Source organism: Oncorhynchus nerka, linkage group LG10 (assembly GCF_034236695.1).
Source record: "Oncorhynchus nerka isolate Pitt River linkage group LG10, Oner_Uvic_2.0, whole genome shotgun sequence".
NCBI classification, from domain to species: domain Eukaryota; kingdom Metazoa; phylum Chordata; class Actinopteri; order Salmoniformes; family Salmonidae; genus Oncorhynchus; species Oncorhynchus nerka.
In genome coordinates, this window is record NC_088405.1 from 61,918,061 (window position 1) to 61,939,570 (window position 21,510).

General features: G+C 41.9%; 2 protein-coding genes across 2 annotated transcripts in view; one reads left to right on the forward strand and one right to left on the reverse strand.

Annotated features, from left to right (window-relative positions):
• The window catches only part of LOC115135756 (teneurin-1-like), a 42,393-nt gene extending 30,272 nt beyond the window's left edge, over window positions 1–12,121 (forward strand). The window contains exons 14-18 of the mRNA XM_065023360.1: window positions 1,485–1,778; window positions 1,910–2,300; window positions 5,113–6,333; window positions 8,634–8,776; window positions 8,907–12,121. Of these exons, the coding sequence (XP_064879432.1) occupies window positions 1,485–1,778; window positions 1,910–2,300; window positions 5,113–6,333; window positions 8,634–8,776; window positions 8,907–9,662 (2,805 nt within the window). The 3' untranslated portion in view covers window positions 9,663–12,121. The remainder of the gene's footprint in view (window positions 1–1,484; window positions 1,779–1,909; window positions 2,301–5,112; window positions 6,334–8,633; window positions 8,777–8,906) is intronic.
• A 1,248-nt stretch (window positions 12,122–13,369) lies between these two features.
• Window positions 13,370–18,515, reverse strand: agtr2 (angiotensin II receptor, type 2). Its single transcript, XM_029670813.2, has 2 exons — window positions 18,396–18,515; window positions 13,370–15,955 (listed from the first exon to the last, which is right to left on the reverse strand). Exon 2 carries the CDS (start codon window positions 15,912–15,914, stop codon window positions 14,805–14,807), a length of 1,110 nt encoding a protein of 369 aa, XP_029526673.1. The 5' UTR covers window positions 15,915–15,955; window positions 18,396–18,515; the 3' UTR covers window positions 13,370–14,804.
• Between the last annotated feature and the right edge of the window lie 2,995 nt (window positions 18,516–21,510).

The following is a 21,510-nucleotide window of genomic DNA, read 5'->3' on the forward strand; positions in this document are numbered from 1 at the left end:
AAAAAGTATTCATACCCCTTTTTTCCGCTCAGGAAAGAAGAAGCCACTGCTCCAAAACTGACATAAAAAAGCCAACTGCACATGGGGACAAAGATTGTACTTTTTGGAGAAATGTCCTCTGGTCTGATGAAACAAAAATAGAACTGTTTGACTATAATGACCATCGTTATGTTTGGAGGAAAAAGGGGGAGGCTTGCAAGCCGAAGAACACCATTCCAACCGTGAAGCACGGGGGTGGCAGCATCATGTTGTAGAGGTGCTTTGCTGCAGGAGGGACTGGTGCACTTCAGAAAATAGATGGCATCATGAGGGAGGGAAAATTATGTTTATATATTGAAGCAACATCTCAAGACATCAGTCAGGAAGCTTGGTTGCAAATGGGTCTTCCAAATGGACAATGACCCCAAGCATACTTCAAAATGTGTGGCAAAATGGCTTAAGGACAACAAAATCAAGGTATTGGAGTGGCCATCACAAAGCCCTGACCTCAATCCTATAGAAAATTTGTGGGCAGAACTGAAAATGCATGTGCGAGCAAAGAGGCCTACAAACCTGATTGGTAGGAGGAATAAGTCAAACATTCTGCACAGTCTTTCCCTCGTTATCCTCCTTTCTAAGCCATGTCAGGAGGAATGGGCCAAAATTCACCCAACTTATTTTGGGAAACTTGTGGAAGGCTACCCAAAACGTATGACCCTAGTTAAACAATTTAAAGCAATAGTACCAAATACTAATTGAGTGTACGTAAACTTCTGACCCACTGGGAATGTGATGAAAGAAATAAAAGCTGAAATAAATCATTATTTCTACTATTATTGTGACATTTCACATTCTTAAAATAAAGTGGTGACCCTAACTGACCTAAAACAGGGAATTTTTACTAAGATTAAATGTCAGGAATTGTGAAAACTGAGTTTAAATGTATTTGGCTAAGGTGTCTGTAAACTTCTGACTTCAACTGTATAGACATGACTTGCTCAAATATTATGGATCCCTAGAACTTTTTTGTGGAATATTTTTAGATTCAGACAGTGAAATTGGGAAATCAATTGTATCCCAGACTTCATAGAACATGCACAGAGGGAGATACGATGATGACTGTCAGAGAAAGGAGGATAACGAGGGAAAGACTGTGCAGAATGTTTAACTTCTTCCTCCTACCAATTAGGATGAAATGAAATAAAAGCATTTAGGGCCCATTTCTAGTTGAGCTGAGGCAGAGAGGGAACATTCAGCTCCATTACTGCCGGTCTTAATCGCTATTTCTAGTGATCGTGAAAACACTCATTTACCATCACACTAAAGTCTTTAAAAGCTCTGTGTCGAATCAGCATCACAGATCTGTTTTTTAAACATAACATAGATTGTATCGCTCTTATCTCCGGGGATAGAACCGTTTTCCAGTCAACAGATCTAGTTTTGTTACTTGGAGGAACGACTGTACCACTCACTCACCTATCATTCTTGTCTCTCACCATTCCCAGGCTCACAACAGAAACGTGCTGTCCATAGACTTTAACCAAGCCACACGAGTAGGCAAGATCTATGACGACCACCGCAAGTTCACCCTGCGGATCCTCTATGACCAGATGGGTCGTCCCATCGTCTGGTCTCCCAGCAGCAAGTACAATGAGGTGAATGTGACCTACTCTCCAGCGGGCCTGGTTACCAGCATCCAGAGGGGCAACTGGTCAGAGAAACTGGAGTATGAGAATGGGAGGGTGGTCTCCAGGACATGGACCAATGGGAAGATATGGAGCTACACTTTTCTGGAGAAGGTATTCAGTTATTTGCTAGACGTGATTTATCCGGAACAAATATTGTTTTAGTTTGTTCTCTGTATGGATATGAATGAAGTGGCAGTCTGTAGCTCAGAGCATTAATCCACTTCTGTTTGTGTGTTCTGCAGTCGGTCATGCTGCTGTTGCACAGCCAGCGGCGGTACACCTTTGAGTATGACCACACGGACTACCTGATGTCTGTGACCATGCCCAGTATGGTGCGTCACAGCCTGCAGTCTATGCTGTCAGTGGGCTACTACAGGAACACCTACAGCCCACCAGACAGCAGCGGAGCCTCTGTGATCCACGACTACAGCCATGATGGCCGTCTGCTCCAGACTCTGTACCTGGGCACTGGCCGCCGTATCCTCTACCGCTACACCCGCCAGTCCCGCCTGGCAGAGATCCTGTACGACACCACCCTGGTCACCTACACCTACGAGGAGACCTCCGGGGGGGTGAAGACCATCCACCTCATGAACCAGGGCTTCATGTGCACCATCCGCTACAGACAGACAGGTACCGCAATACAGACCAACCTTCTAGCTAACTGGATGGGGAATAGCATGTAATGACTATTCAAACGAAGACAAGCCGGTTAAACCTCAGTAATAAAGTATGATCCTCACATAACAAAAAGAAGATGATAAGATGGATTCTAAATGATTGGGATGCCATAAAGGAGCTTATTGATTTTAATAATGGAATGTATTATGACAGGTTAATGTAAGAAATAAAACCACAAATGGTTGTACCTCTGCAGGAGTTTAAGACAATAAGCCATATAAGCTATATTAGATGAGGAGGCCTTTAGGCATAGCTGAAGATGATCCTTCATTGTGAGCTCTAATCACTATAAGCAATTCTGATAATGCTTTATGTCAGAGTAGACTTAAAGTTTGACATATAAGTCTGCTTTGAGAGATTGAGTATACCACCATGAAATACACTATTAGCACCTCTTGAAATATATCCTCTGGCATATGGCCCCAATAATTAACCCATGAGAATGATATATCCTATTCAGTCTGCTGAGTTTAAATCTATTTTTGGGAGCAAAATCCATGAATGTCTCCAGAACTCAGTAGGGATTTGAAATCCCTATAAAGCCAATGTGGAATGGCGCACTGATTATATAGGGCACCAAATCAGAACCCATTCTGAAGAGATGGAGATTGGGAGTGCTGCTGTGCACTGATGAGCAATTTCCTCAGCTTTACAGACTTCTATTCTGTCCTTTTTTTAGACATACATGTCTCGCTGTTGGGGGTCACCAGACTCTGCCAGTCTCTCCCAGTCTCCATGCTAGGCCCCCTGCACAAATCCACCTCCATTTCCTTCTAACGAATTGAAATGAACGTGTTCTTAATAGCATCCCAGGTCCTCCACTGGCTGGCCACAATAAGTCTGATTTGAAGCTGAAATAAGCAATCAGGGACAGCAGAGAGAGAGGGATGATGGTAGACGAGAACATGAATGAGAATCCTTGAGAATATATAGCCTGGCTGGTTGATTTGGCTGGCTCAATTATGGACTTTTACATGCTGGTTTTGATATGGTGTACATTGATTGCCAAAAGTAGGTGGACACCCCTTCAAATTTGTGGATTCGGCTATTTCAGCCACACCTGTTGCTGACAGGTGTATAAAATCGAGCACACAGCCGTGCAATCTCCATAGACGGACATTGGCAGTAGAATTGCCTGTACTGAAGAGCTCAGTGACTTTCAACGTTGCACCTTCGTAGGATCACACCTTTCCAACAAGTCAGTTCATCAAATTTGTGCCCTGTTAGAGCTGCCCCCAGTCAGCTGTAAGCGATGTAATTGTGAAGTGGAAATGTCTAGGAGCAACAATGACTCAGCCGCGAAGTGGTAGGCCACACAAGCTCACAGAACGTGAACGCCGCGTGCTGAAGCACTTAGCGAGTAAAAATTGTCTGTCGGTTGCAACACTCACTACCGAGTTCCAAACTGCCTCTGGAAGCAACGTCAGTCAGCAAGCAACGTCAGTGTAAAGGCAATACGATGTACAAATCTAGGTTTGGCAGATGCCAGGAGAACGCTACCTGCAACAATGCATAGTGCCAACTGTAAAGTTTGGTGGAGGAATAATGGTCTGGGGCTGTTTTTCATGGTTTGAGCTAGGCACCTTAGTTCCAGTGAAGGAAAATCTTAACGCTACAGCATACAATGACATTATAGACGATTTTGTGCTTCCAACTACGTGGCAACAGTTTGGGGAAGGCCCTTCTTGTTTCAGCATGACAATGCCCCCGTGCACAAAGCGAGGTCCATACAGAAATGGTTCGTCGAGATCGGTGTGGAAGAACTTGACTGGCCTGCACAGAGCCCTGACCTCAACCCCATTGAACACCTTTGGGATGAATTGGAAAACTGACTGCGAGCCAGGCCTAATCACCCAATGTCAATGCCCGACCTCACTAATGCTCTTGTGTCTGAATGGAAGCAAGTCCCTGCAGCAATTTTCCAACATCTAGTTGAAAGCCTTCCCAGAAGAGTGGAGGCTGTTATAGCAGCAAAGGGGGGACCAACTCCATATTATTGCCCATGATTTTGGAGTGAGATGTTTGACGAGCGAGTGTCCACATACTTTTGATAATGTAGTTGTATGTACTGTATACCTTCATTAAAACGAATTACTTATATTTCACCTACTTTGATGTTTTATATATATATATATATATATATATATATATATATATATATATATATATATATTTATTTATTACACACTTTATCACTTCAATAGTGTAGATAACAATTAATTAACCTTGTGCACTCCTACACTAAGTATCAGACTTAGGCCTTTTTTTGTTGCTCTGTGAGTTCCTGAGCAGCTTTGAGATCCAAGTGAAGTTATTGAGCATGTTGTTAGAGGCCTTTACAGAGCTGACTGGGAGAATGAATAAGCCCACATTAATTAACTGCCATTCAATTGCTTTGTCATTCAATCTGCAATTTCAAGCATGACAGGTCAACAGCCTCCAACTTAATTTGCAGTCACACAATACTATCACCATGTAATACTCATCTCCTAAGGACAGAAGTAATTAAAATGTCTTTCATTCTGCTTTAGTTAGTTCAGTCTAAGCAATACTATGTGCAACCCATATGGGTGTGAACAAAGCAGTTTGATAACCTGGATTAGTATTGGTAGTCTTCAGGCATCTCTGCTCTGCTATTGGTGATATGGATGGCTTCAAACTTTAAAGAGCTGCTAGAGTCATGAACATACATTTTATAATTACTCAGATATGACGTTTCATTGTTTTTTAACTGATAATTTAATGGTGATTATTCTCCCCACAGGTCCTCTGGTTGGGAGACAGATCTACAGGTTTAGTGTGGAGGGCCTGGTGAATGCCAGATTTGACTACAGCTATAATAACTTCCGGGTCACCAGCATGCAGGCCATGATTAATGAAACCCCTCTTCCCATTGACCTTTACCGTTATGTTGATGTGTCAGGAAGAATTGAACAGTTTGGGAAATTCAGTGTCATAAACTATGACCTCAATCAAGTGATCACTACACACATCATGAAGCACACTAAGATATTTAATGCCAACGGACAAGTGATCGAGGTCCAGTATGAGATCCTGAAGTCTATTGCCTACTGGATGACAGTGCAGTATGACAACATGGGCCGCATCACTATCTGTGACATCAGAATTGGTGTGGATAACAACATCACACGCTACTCATACGAGTATGATGCTGATAGTCAGCTCCAGGCTGTGTCGGTGAATGATAGGCCACAGTGGCGCTATAGTTACGACCTCAACGGCAACATTAATTTACTGAGTCATGGCAACAGTGCCAGACTAACGCCGCTGCGCTACGACTTACGAGACCGCATAACACGGCTCGGAGAAATTCAGTACAAAATGGATGAAGATGGCTTTCTTCGCCTGCGGGGCAATGTCATGTTTGATTACAACTCCAACGGGCTGCTTGCCAAAGCGTTTGACAAAGTGTCAGAGAGGAGTGTTCACTACCGCTACGACGGCCTGGGCAGGCGGGTGGCCAGCAGGACCAGTGACGGCCAGCAGCTGCAGTACTTCTATGCCGACCTGACCAAACCCACCAGGGTGACCCACATGTACAACCACTCCAGCTCTGAGATCACCTCGCTCTATTACGACCTGCAGGGACACCTCATCGCCATGGAGCTGAGCAGTGGGGAGGAGTACTACGTAGCCTGTGATAACTCTGGCACACCACTGGCCATCTTCAGCAGCCAAGGACACATAGTCAAGGAGATGCTCTACACCCCTTACGGAGACATCTACCAAGACTCAAACCCTTCCTTTCTGCTGATCATCGGGTTCCAGGGCGGTCTCTATGATGCGCTGACCAAGCTGGTCCACCTGGGGAGGAGGGACTATGATGTGGTGGCTGGGAGGTGGACCACTCCCAACCATAACCTGTGGACGGAGCTCAGTATCAACCCCAAGCCTTTCAACCTCTACTCCTTCAAAAACAACTACCCTGTTGCAGAGTTACAGGATGTCACCAAGTTCACTACAGGTAAGACTAATGTTGATGAGATCCACTATATGTTCCTTAGGAGATATACACTGCATGCACAATTATTAGGCTAATTATATTCCTCAGGATTCATTTTATTGTTGAACAAACACAATGCTCTCAGTCAATCCAAAATGTTATTGAACCTCAAACCTGAATGTTTAACAAAGGAAAAGGGAGTTTTGTCTTTCTCTGGGGAATATAAGTGTGCATAAATATTAGGCAACTAAATTACAAAAATAAATTCTCCCAACTCACTTGTTAATTCTCAATTTTTTTGAGAAAGTGTAACAAATAAGTAACACAAAATTACAATTAAATACAACTTTTGGCCTTTCAAAAATATTCAGTGACCAATATAGCCACCCTTATTTTCAAAAACTGCCATGAGCCTTCCATCCATGGAGTCTGTCAGTTTTTTTATCTGTTCACGGTCAACTTTCGCTGAAGCAGCAACCACAGCCTCCCAAATGCTATTAAGAGGTGTATTGTCTTCCCTTACTGTAAATCTCACATTTGAAAAGGGCCCACAAGTTCTCAATAGGATTTAAGTCAGGTGAGGAAGGGGGCCAGATCATTATTCAGGCATCTTTGAGGCCTTTACTGGCTAGCCAGCAGTGGAGTACTTGGATGCATGTGATGGAGCATTGTCCTGCATAAAGATCATGGCCTTCCTGAATGCTGAGAACTTCTTCCTGTACCACTGATTGAAGAAAGAATGTTCCAGAAACTGGCAGTAGGTTTGGGAGTTGAGTTTCAGTCCCATCTTCAACCTGAAAAGGTCCAACTACCTCATTCTTAATGATAGCAGCCCATACCAGTACCCCTCCCCCACCTTGCTGGCTCCTGACTCAAAGTTGTGCCCTGTGTCCATTACTGATCCAGCCATGGGCCCGTCCATCAAGAGTCACTCATTTCATCTGTCCATAAAACCTTTGAAAAATCTGTCTTCAGGTATTTCTTTGCCCAAACTTGTGAATCTTATTCAGTGTTGGTCGTGTTTCAGGCCTTCTTGACCTTGGCCATGTCTCTGAGCACTTGACACCTTGTACTTCTGGACACTCCAGGTAGGTTGTAGTTGGTTGCACTGGAGGATAATGGGTTCCTGGTAGCTTGACGTTTAATTATTTTCAGTTGTGGAATATGGTGCCACTGGAGGATAATGGGTTCCTGGTAGCTTGATGTTTAATTATTTTCAGTTGTGGAATATGGTGCCACTGGAGGATAATGGGTTCCTGGTAGCTTGATGTTTAATTATTCTCAGTTGTGGAATATGGTGCCACTGGGGGATAATGGGTTCCTGGTAGCTTGACGTTTAAGTCTTCTCAGTTGTGGAATATGGTGCCACTGGGGGATAATGGGTTCCTGGTAGCTTGGCGTTTAAGTCTTCTCAGTTGTGGAATATGGTGCCACTGGGGGATAATGGGCTCCTGGTAGCTTGACGTTTAAGTCTTCTCAGTTGTGGAATATGGTGCCACTGGGGGATAATGGGCTCCTGGTAGCTTGACGTTTAAGTCTTCTCAGTTGTGGAATATGGTGCCACTGGGGGATAATGGGCTCCTGGTAGCTTGACGTTTAAGTCTTCTCAGTTGTGGAATATGGTGCCACTGGGGGATAATGGGCTCCTGGTAGCTTGACGTTTAAGTCTTCTCAGTTGTGGAATATGGTGCCACTGGGGGATAATGGGCTCCTGGTAGCTTGACGTTTAAGTCTTCTCAGTTGTGGAATATGGTGCCACTGGGGGATAATGGGCTCCTGGTAGCTTGACGTTTAAGTCTTCTCAGTTGTGGAATATGGTGCCACTGGGGGATAATGGGCTCCTGGTAGCTTGACGTTTAAGTCTTTTGCAGTTCATTTGCGAATTTTCTTCTCCATGCGTTCTTTACACTCCCAGTTGACTATTCGCAACAAAACGTTTGATTGTCCAGTGGTCACGCCTCAATAGTTGAGCTATTTGAAGAGTGTTGCATCCCTCTGAAAGGCATTTTACCATTTGACTTTTCAGTTTCAGTTAAATCTCCTAATAGTTATGCACACCTTGATATAAGGTATTATTCACTTTCACCACACCCTAATACATATCACCTGAAAATGATTACATCCCATAAGCATTCAAGTTTATATGGTTTGGAGTTGGAAAATGTGAATAGAAATAATGATAAGAACAGAATACTCACTTTTCTAATAATTGTTCACGCAGTGTAGACAGATAATTAGACAGGATGGTTTCAATTGGGTTGCATGACAAAAGCTCAAATCCAATGCCCTGTCATTGACTCCTCGATACCTTCTGTCTTCAGACATCAGCAGTTGGTTGCAACTGTTTGGGTTCCAGCTCCACAACGTTGTCCCTGGTTACCCCAAGCCGGAGGTGGAGAGCATGGAGCAAACCTACGAAATGATGAAGACTCAAACCAAGACACAAGACTGGGACCCTAGCAAGGTGAGCTAAACCTAGACTAGGCCTAGTCTAACAGAGCCTAATCTCCAGCCATGTATGGTCCTTAGATATTAGATGACCTGAAAATCCTTATTATCATTAGATAACGATCCCATGTGTGTTTGTCTGCCAGGTTCTGTTGGGTATCCAGTGTGAGCTGCAGAAACACCTGAAGAACTTCATCTCTCTGGACCGACTGCCTATGAGTAAGATGACTGGTCAGCTGGGGGCGTGGCATGGCCGGAGGCCCCGCTTCTCTGCCATCTCCTCCATCTTTGGAAAGGGTGTCAAGTTCGCCATCAGAGATAATGTTGTCACCACCGAAATCATTGGGGTTGCAAGCGAGGACAGCCGGCGTGTGGCAGCAGTCCTAAACCACGCACTCTACCTATCCGGCCTGCACTTCACGGTAAACGGTCTGGACACTCACTACTTTGTCAAGCCTGGCCTGCTGGAGGGGGACCTGGGAGTGGTTGGCCACAATGGAGCGGGTCGCGTCCTGGAGAACGGCGTCAACGTGACCGTGTCCCAGATGACGACGGTGGTGGATGGGAGGACTAGGCGCTTCGCTGACATCCAGATGCAGCACGGGACTCTGTGCTTCAACATCCGCTACGGGGCCACAGAGGAAGAGGAGAGGGAGCATGTGCTGGAGGTGGCCCGGCAGAGGGCGGTGGAGCAGGCCTGGGTCATCGAGCAGAGGAGGCTGGAGGAAGGAGAGGAGGGCTCCAGGCTCTGGACAGAAGGAGAGAGGCAGCAGTTGCTCACCACTGGACGGGTTCCCGGCTATGACGGCTACTTCGTGCTCCCCGTGGAGCAGTACCTGGAGCTCTCTGACAGTGCCAACAACATTCACTTCATGAGGCAAAGTGAAATAGGGAGGAGGTAACAGCGGCATCGTGCTTCACTACTGCCGTGGGTTCCCCTTCACCAAAGACAGTCTGTTTTTAGACATACAATGATTTGTTGTACCGTTTTTTCTAGAATGATGACGATAAATATACAAAAAAAAGACAACTGCCTTTAAGTGACAAATGATGGTATTTTGTTTCACCTGTGTTCTGATTGTTTTGTTTCTTCTGAGAATGAATTGATCATTTGAAACTCTTGACTGTATCATTTTGGAGTTACTTGGCTAGCTTATGTAATTTGACCTACTTTGTAAGCTGTTAGATATGCTGAATCTGAGATGACAGACTCCGTATCAAGTTCATTACCATATAATTAATCTTTATACATACTGTATCTATAACAGTGTAGTGAATTGCTGTCATTTCAGTTTATACAGTGCATATCTGTCTGCAATCTCTTGAGAAATGGCAGTGACAGCTACTGTCTTCTTGTGACTATGAGACTCACTGGCATCTGGAATTTTGCTGCTTTCTGTGTATTTAAAGTTCTGGTGGTACAATGGAGTAGATTGTGTGGGTTTAGACACATGACATTGTATATAGCAAGTGCTTTAGCGAGATACAAGTGCTTAACTTAATAATGTGTTGTTACTGATTATTAATCGTTAATCCTATCAATAGAATTGATCACTGGAGTTACACAGAGCAACAGGAAAAAGTATTCATGCTGAAAACCTGTACAGTACAGTTTACTTTTTTACAAATTGCTTATTGTAAAATATAATGTATTATCTGGGTGGAGCTTGTGCCTTTCTGCTCTTAAAAAAACGTTGAAGGATGACAATTTAATCAAAACATCTCCTTCCATACCATGAAAAGTGTTATTATTTATGTCCTGGACTCGATTCCTTATGGAGTGGCGCTTGCAGGGCAGACTATAGTGCCCTGTGCAAAGTGCTAAATCATAGTGTAAATGTGACAGAAAACCTCATATTGTAATTCACAGAGATTACATTCATTGTACCTTAATTATTCTGATGCCATTACAAGGCACTCCTTCCCAGTCCCGATCAGTTATATCTGAGCTAGCAAGTCAATTGGCAGACAGTGCAGTAGGTAAGTCTCTGCCGCCAATGTGAAATCCAAACGTCACAAATGAGTTGAGTAAGAATTTTGTACTGGAACGATGATATGTTTGTAAAAAATGTCCATCCATGTAGGAGAAGGACCACTTATATAGGCCCACGTATAGACTTTACATATCAGAACAGGGTGAAAAGCAGAAAGGAAATAGAACACATTCACAGTGGGTAGCTTACAAGAGCCTGACTGTGTACTAGTTACGGGTCAAATGTAGTGAATGTGGAGGAGGATTTTTCAAAGAGAAATGCACACATTGAGTAGCTGTTTAAAACAGATAAAACAGTCTGGAAACATCCCATTTTTTAAATATTTACTCAACATGTATTTGGTCTGTGCTTCATTTACTACAACAAAGTCACATTGTGTTTCAGCATGTCATTCTTCTGTAAAAAAGTACTTTATGCCGTATGCCTCGGCGTCTAGTATTCCACCAGACATTTGAGGAAATTAGATGTGCATAACATTACACCGTCTTCACAACAGCTGAAATATTTTGAATGCAGCCCCAATTAAACAAGCCTTAGTTCGTCAATCGTTTACTCAGTCCTTTGAAACATCTAAGAATCCTCATTATTTCTTATTTCCAAAGACAAACTTTCAAGTCTGGGATGATATTGAACTATTTATTATGTATTAATTTTGGGCTCAGAGTATGACATGTTTGGAGCTGGAGAAGAGGGAAGAGTGAACGGGTGTCCAGTTATCCAGACCCATATCCACAATTTGGTTGTATTGTTAAGGATTTGTAATAATCGGGATGTGTATGGTTTGTGTACTGACATTTGTTTTCCATGCTTCTCATACAGAAATGAAACATTAACACTGTGGAAAAGGCTGAACCAAAAGCATGGAGTACAAAGACAAACACCCTATATTCTGATATTCACTTTAATACTGTCCAGTTCATCAAAAATATAATTCTGTGCAACCTTATGTTGTTTTTTACTTTAATTGTCATTGGGGTGTATTGCAAAAATGAATTGTACAAAATGTAGGCTATATGGTATACTATATAACATATTTTGGGTAAATGAATTGATAGTACTCCATATAATGAATAATGCTCTGCCCATTGGTGTTCATATTGATGATACTGTCTCAGTTGGGTAACTCCGAGAACCAAGACAGTGTGATTGCCAAGATACATTTGTATGGTATGAAAACACTGATATCGCTTGATTGCATTTTCTACTCTGGGCTTTGACCAAGAGGCATGTATTTTCTGCAAGTGCTCCAGGAAGTGAGTGTAAATAATGAGAAGAAGTTAATATATTGGTTGTGGAAAGTTCATATTAAAAACAAGGTACTTTGAAGGTTTGACTTTTAATAAATAAATGTGCAAATTCTTTATCCATATGTTTTGATGTTGTTTCTTTCATTGTATTATGAAATAATATGAGTGTATTCAGTGGTTTAAATTGTTAGCTGGTCCATGAAAATAATCAAACAGAAATTGTTTAAATTGAATCGTTTCACTGTTTTATATATATATATTGTTGTCAAAGTTTGTATCTTTGAAGAGGAGCCATCAGCTCATAGGTACTGCTGGTCAGTGTTAGTGTGTTGGTTTTCCACAGGGTAGAGTAGGGGCATCGTCAGATGGATTTCCAAAGGCAGCTATCAGATTCCTTATCGTCCTGAATAATCGTGTCTGTACTCTACCCTCCGTCTGAAACACAGAAACGCCTTATCTGTTCATTCAGGTCAAGTCAGGATCATTTGTTATTTCCAAAATAACTGAGGTTTTGTCACTAATACCACATTAACGTGTTATAATATTGTATGTTCTGTAGCGTTTTGAGGCCATATACCTCCTAAGGGATGTGCTTTCTATAATTGGAATGTAAGAACATGTGTATGAATGTACAGTATGTTGTTGTAATTCATGTGTTCCCATGTGGTAATCTACTGCTAACCAATGGATATTGATATCATGTTTATTATTTATCTTAACTTTCCAGGGCCCCTCCTTGATTTGGAATACTGTAGGTATAGACATCTTTGCATCTTTCAGTGAAAATAACAGAAAAATATTTAAGTGAAAATAGCTGAAAAATATGATAACAGCAATTCAATGAAAAGTGATTAAGTGTAATCGTACTGTACAGTACATTACAGTCCAATATTTATGGTATTCGGTAGTCTGTGTAAATTGGACTCAAATTAAATGGAACAACCCGTCTGTATGAGCATGAGTCAGAAAGATAGAAACACAGGTGCGTATTTGTCATGCAAAAAGGCATGTCATATCGTCCATCTGTTGTTTTCATTCTGTAAAGTTGTTATCCACCGCCTTGCTGAGAAATGATGAGTTTTCGTCACAACAGCATTGATGCAACTGTGAATTTATAGCTAAAGTCAATCAAAATGGTAATAACTAAACCTACGATGGATCAACAATACTGTTCAAGTACTCACAGAACACATAGGCGGTAGGTATTGGCCTCACTCTCACTGTCTCGGAGTAGATGGCTCCCATCTCTCCCCACTGCACCCAGGATCCTCTCAGTAGTGGCCTTGCTGATAACTCCATGGTAAACGGACACATGCTCTATCACACTGAAGCTTGCCATCACTATGAATGAATAGCACTGACACACAATCGGTATGGTAGTATTTACAGTACGGTAGCATCAACAGGAAATCATATCATATCCTAAGAGGAAAGAAAAGATCACACATAGGCTTACAGATGTAGGATCTTAATTTGAGCCAGTTTGCTACAGCAGGAAAATAATCCTGCAGCAACAGGAAATGTGAATTCTAATTAATGAAAAGAAGATTGCAGGAGTTGACACATTTTTCGAAAGGTAAAATCAATCTGAAATTTCAAAGTGGAAATGACTAACTTCAGAAGCCTTCTTAAACCTCAAATATGTCCAATACACTCTCATGCAACACGGTGATCCAATTAAGATCCTACATCTGTACTCTCTGGTCATTAGGAAAACCCATCAGGAATCACTATTGAAGTACAGTACTTGTCTTTACATGTACGTCACCTTGATTTGTTTTTCCCTATTCTGTTCATTGTAATGTTCAGACCATATTAGATGATAATATGATGGGTCTGGAAGGGTTTTAATAACTAAAACTACAATTTGAAATAAAAACTACGCAATTATCAATCAGGGAGAATTCCTTTGCACCTGCAGTTATCAAACCCAGCCACAGAGTGGCAGCACAACTGCCTATATCAATGCTTGTTACTCAGTCTATGTCCTTGCCTCCATTACTGTTGCAAACAGAAATGTCAGGAGAAAAACACCAGCAAGTTGTGATTGTATGACAAACAATCAAATGCATCTTCAAATTGCTACAATGTGACGCAAACTCAACTCCTGGCTTTCCCATGTTCAACTTGATCATGGCCTTGAACTGAATATATGTTTTGAATATATGTTTTGTTTTCACACCAAGAAGACTGTCATTACTGTCTGGCTTTCATTGTTCTTTTATATCAAATGAAGAGTGACTGGAAAACATATCTTTCATAGCGTATCCTGATAAGGGTTGTACATTTGACACAATACAATGTTAATTATGGTTCAAGAGACACAAATTATACAGTTCACAGTAGATGTTTGCATGGACCTTTTCTTGCCGTTTAGAAGGCTCTGTGTTCATTGACATATTTCTGTTACTTATATACAATAAAAACAACATACACATACCACATTATTGTAACTAGTACAAAGGCACATACACTGTAGTTGTATATTTCACACACTTATTATCACACTGGCCTGTGTATCTCAGACAACATGACAGGTTTACCCAGCACATATACTGTAGATTTGGTGATATAATATCCCTTCCCCCTAACATGAGCTTGGTAGCATGGGATGTTAAACTGACATTTAGATCTATGTTCATATTCCCTCTGTCCAGCCTGCAGGTTGTCCCTAATTAGGAGTAGATAGGGGGGTTAACGTCCCCTGGAGACTAGGCATGGGGGTTATTCAGGATCCCCGGTGTCAACTGTTACACATCTGACAGACAGGCCTCTCATAGTCCTGCCATGTAACCTCCCTAGACTAGGGGCCCCTACTGTGTTGGTCCAAAGTCTCCAGTGGCCCTGTGTCCTTGAGGTCGCTGAGCTTCCTGGAGAAGGAGCTGAGCCTGGTGCTGATGGAGTCTCTCTTTTGGGACAGCCTGGGAGCCTTCTCCTCGTACAGCCGCCACAGCTGCTCCCGGAAGTGGTTCCCCACAAAGCAGTAGAGGAAAGGGTTGATGGCGCTGTTGGAGAAGCCCAGGCAGAGGGTGAAGGGCATCAGGGTAATGATGGCCTGGCGCACCCAACAGCTGTGCATCACCCCCAGGGTGCTCAGGGCATCCAGGAAGGTCAGCACGTGGAAGGGGAACCAGCAGACGAAGAAGGCCAGCACCACAGCCACCACCATCTTCATTACGCGGTCCAGGTTGCTGGAACTCTTGTCCAGGCTGGGCTGTCCCCCCAGGAGGTGCTTCCCGATGCGGCAGTAGCAGCTGGCGATGACTGTGAAGGGCACCAAGAAGGCCAGGATGTTCTTGGTCAGGGCCAGGCCTGGGAACCAGTAGGGCTGGGTAGGTGGGTAGATGAGGACACAGGCCGTGACCCCCAGCTCCTTCAGGTGGTAGGTGTCTCGGAAGGCCATGGTGGGGATGGTCATGAGGCCGGCGATGGTCCAGATCACACCGCTGACCACTCGTGCCCGACACAGGTTCCTGCTGCACTGAGACTGGAGGGGATAGACAATGGCTCTGTAGCGGTCCACACTCATACAGGTGATGAAGTAGATGCTGGCGTAGACGTTCAGGGAGAGGAGGCAGCCACATAGCTTACACATCAGCCCACCAAACATCCAGTTGTAGTCAAAGGAGTAGTAGATTGCCCAGAAAGGCAGGCTGATCAGGAACAACAGATCTGAGAGGGCCAAGTTTACAATGTAGGTGTTGGCCACTGTTTTACGGTTGGACTTTTGACATAACACGAACACCACCAGGATATTGCCCACGAAACCAAGGACAAAGATGACACTGTAGATGGTGGGGATCAGCTTGTTCTGATGCAGAGAGGGGGAGATGGAATCACATGAGGAAGAATTGATCATTAGATCTTCTGACGAGTTGGTGGCCATTGAGAGGTTAGAGTGTGTCAATGCCATGGGTACTCTGTGTCCGTGATTGCTTTTACAGCCAACTCCCACTGTAAGATAACAGAAAATCAGCAACATTTTAAATTAGAGAAACAAAGTCTCCTAACAAAATCAAATATCTGTAACCTAAAATACATGCACTAGTTGCAATAAGTCAGTAACTAAAACACAATGAGACAATTTTGGCAAGCATGGTAAGAAATTGCTCAATGTTAGTAGACACATACAGGGTGGGCCAATTGAAGAATGAGGTGTTCTCAGCCAAGACTGAATATATTACATTCTGATGACAGCCAAATATTTTTGTGATAATAGCCGTATGTAAAATAATCGTATTATAGGGTGTTATTCTGTATTTTTCTAGCCCCTCTAACAGCAGATGTAAGAATCCCCAAACCATTTTCATTTGTCCTGAACCTAACGGAAAAAGAAATACATTTGTACAGCCCATTTGGGACTTGCTATTTGGATGGTGTTGTTTTGCGAATATGTATTGGATAGTCCTCATCTGTGCAGGCTGGAGTCCATCTGGATAGTGTTATATAGGAGGAGACAGAAGGAACATGTGGTTGGTTGTTTTAGAGGGCTCTGGGGGTTCTGGGGTTGGACATAATCCCCTCTCCAGTGTCCCTTTGCATGAGAAACTCCCTTACATGCAGTAGTCTATGCCAATGGTTCCCAAACTGTGAGGAACTCAGTCCGACTTTAAAATCACTCTTGAAAGTTGTATTAGTAGAATGCACAAGGTCCAATTTCGAAATGAGGTAGTGAATCATCAGTTCCTCTTGTCATGTCAGTCATTGCATACCTTAGAGCTATTTATAACTTGTCAAATGTCCAGATCAACTAGCCCATGTCAGCTAATGTTTTTTTTATTTAGATTTTTTAACCCATAGATTTTGTTGACATTTTTTGGTCACTCTAACACATGAATACACATTAGACATGGCAAAATGTATAGAATTGCAAGAAAATTTGCATTAAAACTACTCAATTTTCTTTGCACTCCATTACAAAATGTGTAGAATTGCAGGAAATAAGCTTTAAACCTGCCAAATTCTGTCCACCAACAAGAGGGGGGTGAACAGTTTGTGTCATAAACAGTGCTTGTGCCCATAGAAATAGACGTGGCGCACACACGCAGAGGGTACGCGGGATGTTCCCCAATGCTGGAAGGGGGTCCCCAAGTGAAAAAGTTTAGGAACCCCTGGTTTAAGCAACAAGCAGCACATGCAGTATAGAAAAGTAATGCATGTTGCATAGCATGGTGACTGGCTGGCTGCTGCGTTCCTCAGGAGATCTTTTAAGATCTTACCTATTATAAAAAAAATATTTTGTATTTGAAAGTGTGATAAAAGTAGAGCAACATCAATGATAAGGTGATTTGGATACCTTTATTCTATATGAAAGTATTGTACATGTATGTAATATATTTACATTTATATCTCAATATTTATTACATATGTAATACACTGAGTGTACAAAACATTAGGAACACCTTCCTATTACTGAGTTACACCCACTTGTGCCCTCAGAACAGTTTTAATTCGTCGGGACATGGACACAACAAGGTGTTGAAAGCGTTCCACAGGGATGCTGGCTCATGTTGACTCCAATGATTCCCACAGTTGTGTCAAGTTGGCTGGATGTCCTTTGTGTGATGGACCGTTCTGATACAAACGGGAAACTGTTGAGAGTGGAAAAACCCAGCAGCGTTGCAGTTCTTGAGGCACTCAAACTGGTGTGCCTGGCACCTACTACCATACCCTGTTCAAAAGGCACTTAAATCTTTTGTCTTGCCCATTCACCCTCTGAATGGCACACACAGTCCATGTAAAAAAAACATTTAACCTGTCCTCCCCTTCATCTACACTGATTGAAGTGGATTTAACAGGTGACATCAATAAGGGGTCACAGCTTTCACCTGGTCTATGTCATGGAAAGAGCAGGTGTTCCTAATGTTTTGTACACTGAGTGTCAATTGAAACTAATATAATTGGAGGAGGTACTGTAGATACAATTTATGACCAAATATAAATCATTTGTCACATTGGGTATAGAAAATCGAATACCTTCGGTGTGTTATGTATCATTAGTTTTTACATATTGAAAACCATTTCTGGATGTTATATAAGTAATATCACAGTTCTACTGTATCAACTTTAGTGTGACAAAACGTTCTAGCAATATGTTAAACTTTTAAACCTGTGAAAGGAGTTCTTAACAGAGTACAGTTCAGCTCTTGAAATTGAGAAAAACACTAAAATATTATTTTAAAATACTCTGCACTAATAATGAGGCTAATAACAGACTTAAAGTATAAGAGAGCATCATTTTGAATACTGATTACATACAATTTTCCTCTGCAATACAATTAGAATGTACAATCTGAATGAATCCCTGAGATATAAAACTTTCTTCCAAGCTAACATAAAAATGACTATTTAAACATATCAAAGCCACTATAACATTCACATGAAGTCAATTTACCTTATATCTTCTCCTGTTCAGTGAAAGTTAGTCCCGTGATGTGTTTGCCTGAACACTGGCTGTATGAAGACTTGGTTCTGTGGTTTTTATATCCTCACTGGCCCATAGGGAGTCATCCATGTCTATGAAAGAGGAACTTGACCACATGCCAGCATTATGGGCCAGGCCAGGCATTCGTCACTCCTCTATGTCCCGCTCCCCTCATAAAAACAATCTGACGTCTAGAGACATAGTACAGGGGCACTTAAAGGGACAATCTGCAGTTAAAACATCAATATTTCGACTTCTAAATTAATGATATAGACCCATTGATTCTTGAAGAATATAACTTATGAGCTTAGCTCCACTGTCGTACTCAATCAGAACCTAAAATAAAGTTGTTTTACCCCAATGTTTGCAAACAATGTAAACAAACACTGTACAGCCTCAAATCATGAATAAAACTATACTTTTGATATGATGGATGGTCAGTCCTTCTATCCATAGCTCTGTCCGTGACTTTGGGAGTGGTTACATTTATCCAGCCCCATGCCTCAGCTGTTTACCAAATCAGTGGTGGAGTGCCTACTTTGTTATTGTTCGAACTGCAGATTGCCCCTATAAATCCCATGACATGGTTTTAGTTTGGATTAGCACCTCATACACAGGCTCAGTCCAAAACTCTTCTATCAGAGTTCAAGAGAATCTTACTGGGGGTGCAGAGTGGACGGTGAAAATCTCACACATTATATAAAAGAACAGTTAGAGATGTTCTCCTCAACCTACAACACCCCATGTGCTGCTGATTTGATTTCCCTAAAAGAGGCCAGTCCAGAATTGAACTGCATGATGAAGGGTGACATCAATTGCAAATCTTGATTGCTGTAAATCATATTGATTGCTGTAAATCATATTGACTGCATCTTGAGTGTTATGGTGTCAAAAGCTTAATAGAAATTACAGAAATTACAGCTCTGAAATTACAGAAAATTGAGCATTAAGATTATTTGATTTGTAACAATACACAAGAACCCTCTCCAAGGTGAGCAGTGATTGGGTAAGGTGCTGCCAGACTAGATAACGTTGTGCGATCAGTAAGGAGATTAATCATCCATGTCTACTGTTGAACGGTGTAGTCAGCCTGGTCTCATAGACTAGACGTAACATAGTACATGTAAATCCTGGACACTCAAATTAGTATGATTTTGTTACGTTTGGTATGGTTACATAAAACAGAAGGTTACTTAAGGACAAAAATTAAAGTAGGGTGGTTGGTCAGGGTGTATGGGATTATAACACGAACCAAAAGGTCATCAATGACAATTGTATCTAATTAGCAACTTTTCAACTACTTACTTTTATTTTGCTCCTTTGCGACTACATAGCATGTTCACTAACCCTTCCCCTAACCCTTTAACCTAACTCTTAACCTTACCCCATAGTCTAGCTAACGTTAGCCACCTAGCTAATGTTAGCATTAGCCACCTAGCTAACGTTAGCCATAAATTGTCATTTGTAACATATACATTTTGCAAATTATCATATTGTACGAATTGCAATTCGTAACATCATACAAACTGTAAATCGTAACATATACAAAATGTATGATGAACATCCACAAATTAATACATACCATACGAAACGTAACATATTACACTAATTGGAGTGTCCCGGTTTACATTTACTATACTACATCTACCCCTGAGTCCAGGTTGAGTGCGGTGGCTGAGGTATGGAGGGAGAGTAGTGACCTGGTGTCAGGGTAACAGGGAGGATATCTGTCCTGTAGATCTCATTACAGCCATCTCTCATTAGGATTAGGGAGGATGTAGACATTACTCACCTCCCTCTCAGCCAGCCAAGAGTCAACAAGTTCATGTTGCACTTCAAAGAGGATGGAATTCCAAACCTCCTAGTATGCATGAGGAACAAGCCGAGCCAGATGCAAGTGAGGTGGTGGTATCTTTAAATATCCAAGTAGCCTACTGGAGATGAGGTAGGAATTCTCAGAAAAATCCACATATGTGGACCTAAATTATATGGTAATCTGGCATAAGGTTTTGCTACAGTAAACTCAGTGTTCACTACCAAAATATCCATGATGAAAAATAAATCCTCTATTGCTTATGTAGCCACTACTCACTATGGGCCCAATTCAGACTTAGGAATGGCGTACATTTCCTACGCAGTCAGACTTATGTGCTGTACACATTGCAGTACAACATCTTCACTGAGTCCTGCCCCGCTACTGAACGACAAGTGGAGTGTTTGTAACACAAGATAGAAGACAGCCTGTCTCTCATCAGAGATTGAAAAATATTAACTTTTCATTCAAGACAGGATAAATATATTATTTCAGGTGATAATAAAACAGGTTTTGTTTAGTTACTTTTTCCTCTAACTCTATAGCAAGTAAAACTAGCTTCGGTTGAAGATGCCACTGTAGCTAGCAACCTCCACATAATAATTATCATCAAAAACAAACATCATAACTATCCCAATAACCTTAAAACGGGAGCCAACAGTCATAAGATAATTGGCTTAACAGCCAATATGTATTATTTAACACTACTATTAAAATAGTACTCTTTTGGGAATGGGTAACTTGTGTTTACAAGTTGCTAGCTATCCTATAAAGCCATCACCGAAAACCACATCTTTTTATATTTCTTGTTGGTTTGGTAACTTCTTGTTCTTTGACGGACTCTGGCTGGACTGAAGAAACAACATTTTGAAAATGTCAAAGTACGTAGTGTCCGTGGGGGGAGGGGGGGGCATTCCACTCCGTGGACGTCCCCATTGAAATGCACGACATAAACAGAGTGCAACGTAACAGAATGCCCATGGGTAATGTGAACGAGGCTTTACCTTATGCAGTTGGGTAACTAATTTACAATTGCCAGGACGCAGTTGTAAATGAGACCTTGTTCTCAACTGGCCTACCAGGTTAAATAAAGGTGAAATAAATCAAATAAAAATGGGCTTTGCAGGCGTGGTTCCCTTGCGCGCACAGAATACATTTCTTTAAACTGCTGAAAACCCTCCCACTTGCTGGCCAACAGATTTTCTCGTGGAGTTTTCATTCAATAAGATTTTCAATACATTTATCTAAAGCCATCCCTTTAAATTGGGTGTA

Coding starts and splice junctions, on each gene's coding strand:
- agtr2 (XM_029670813.2), bottom strand. CDS start 15,914: ATGGCATTGACACACTCTAACCTCTCAATGGCCACCAACTCGTCAGAA.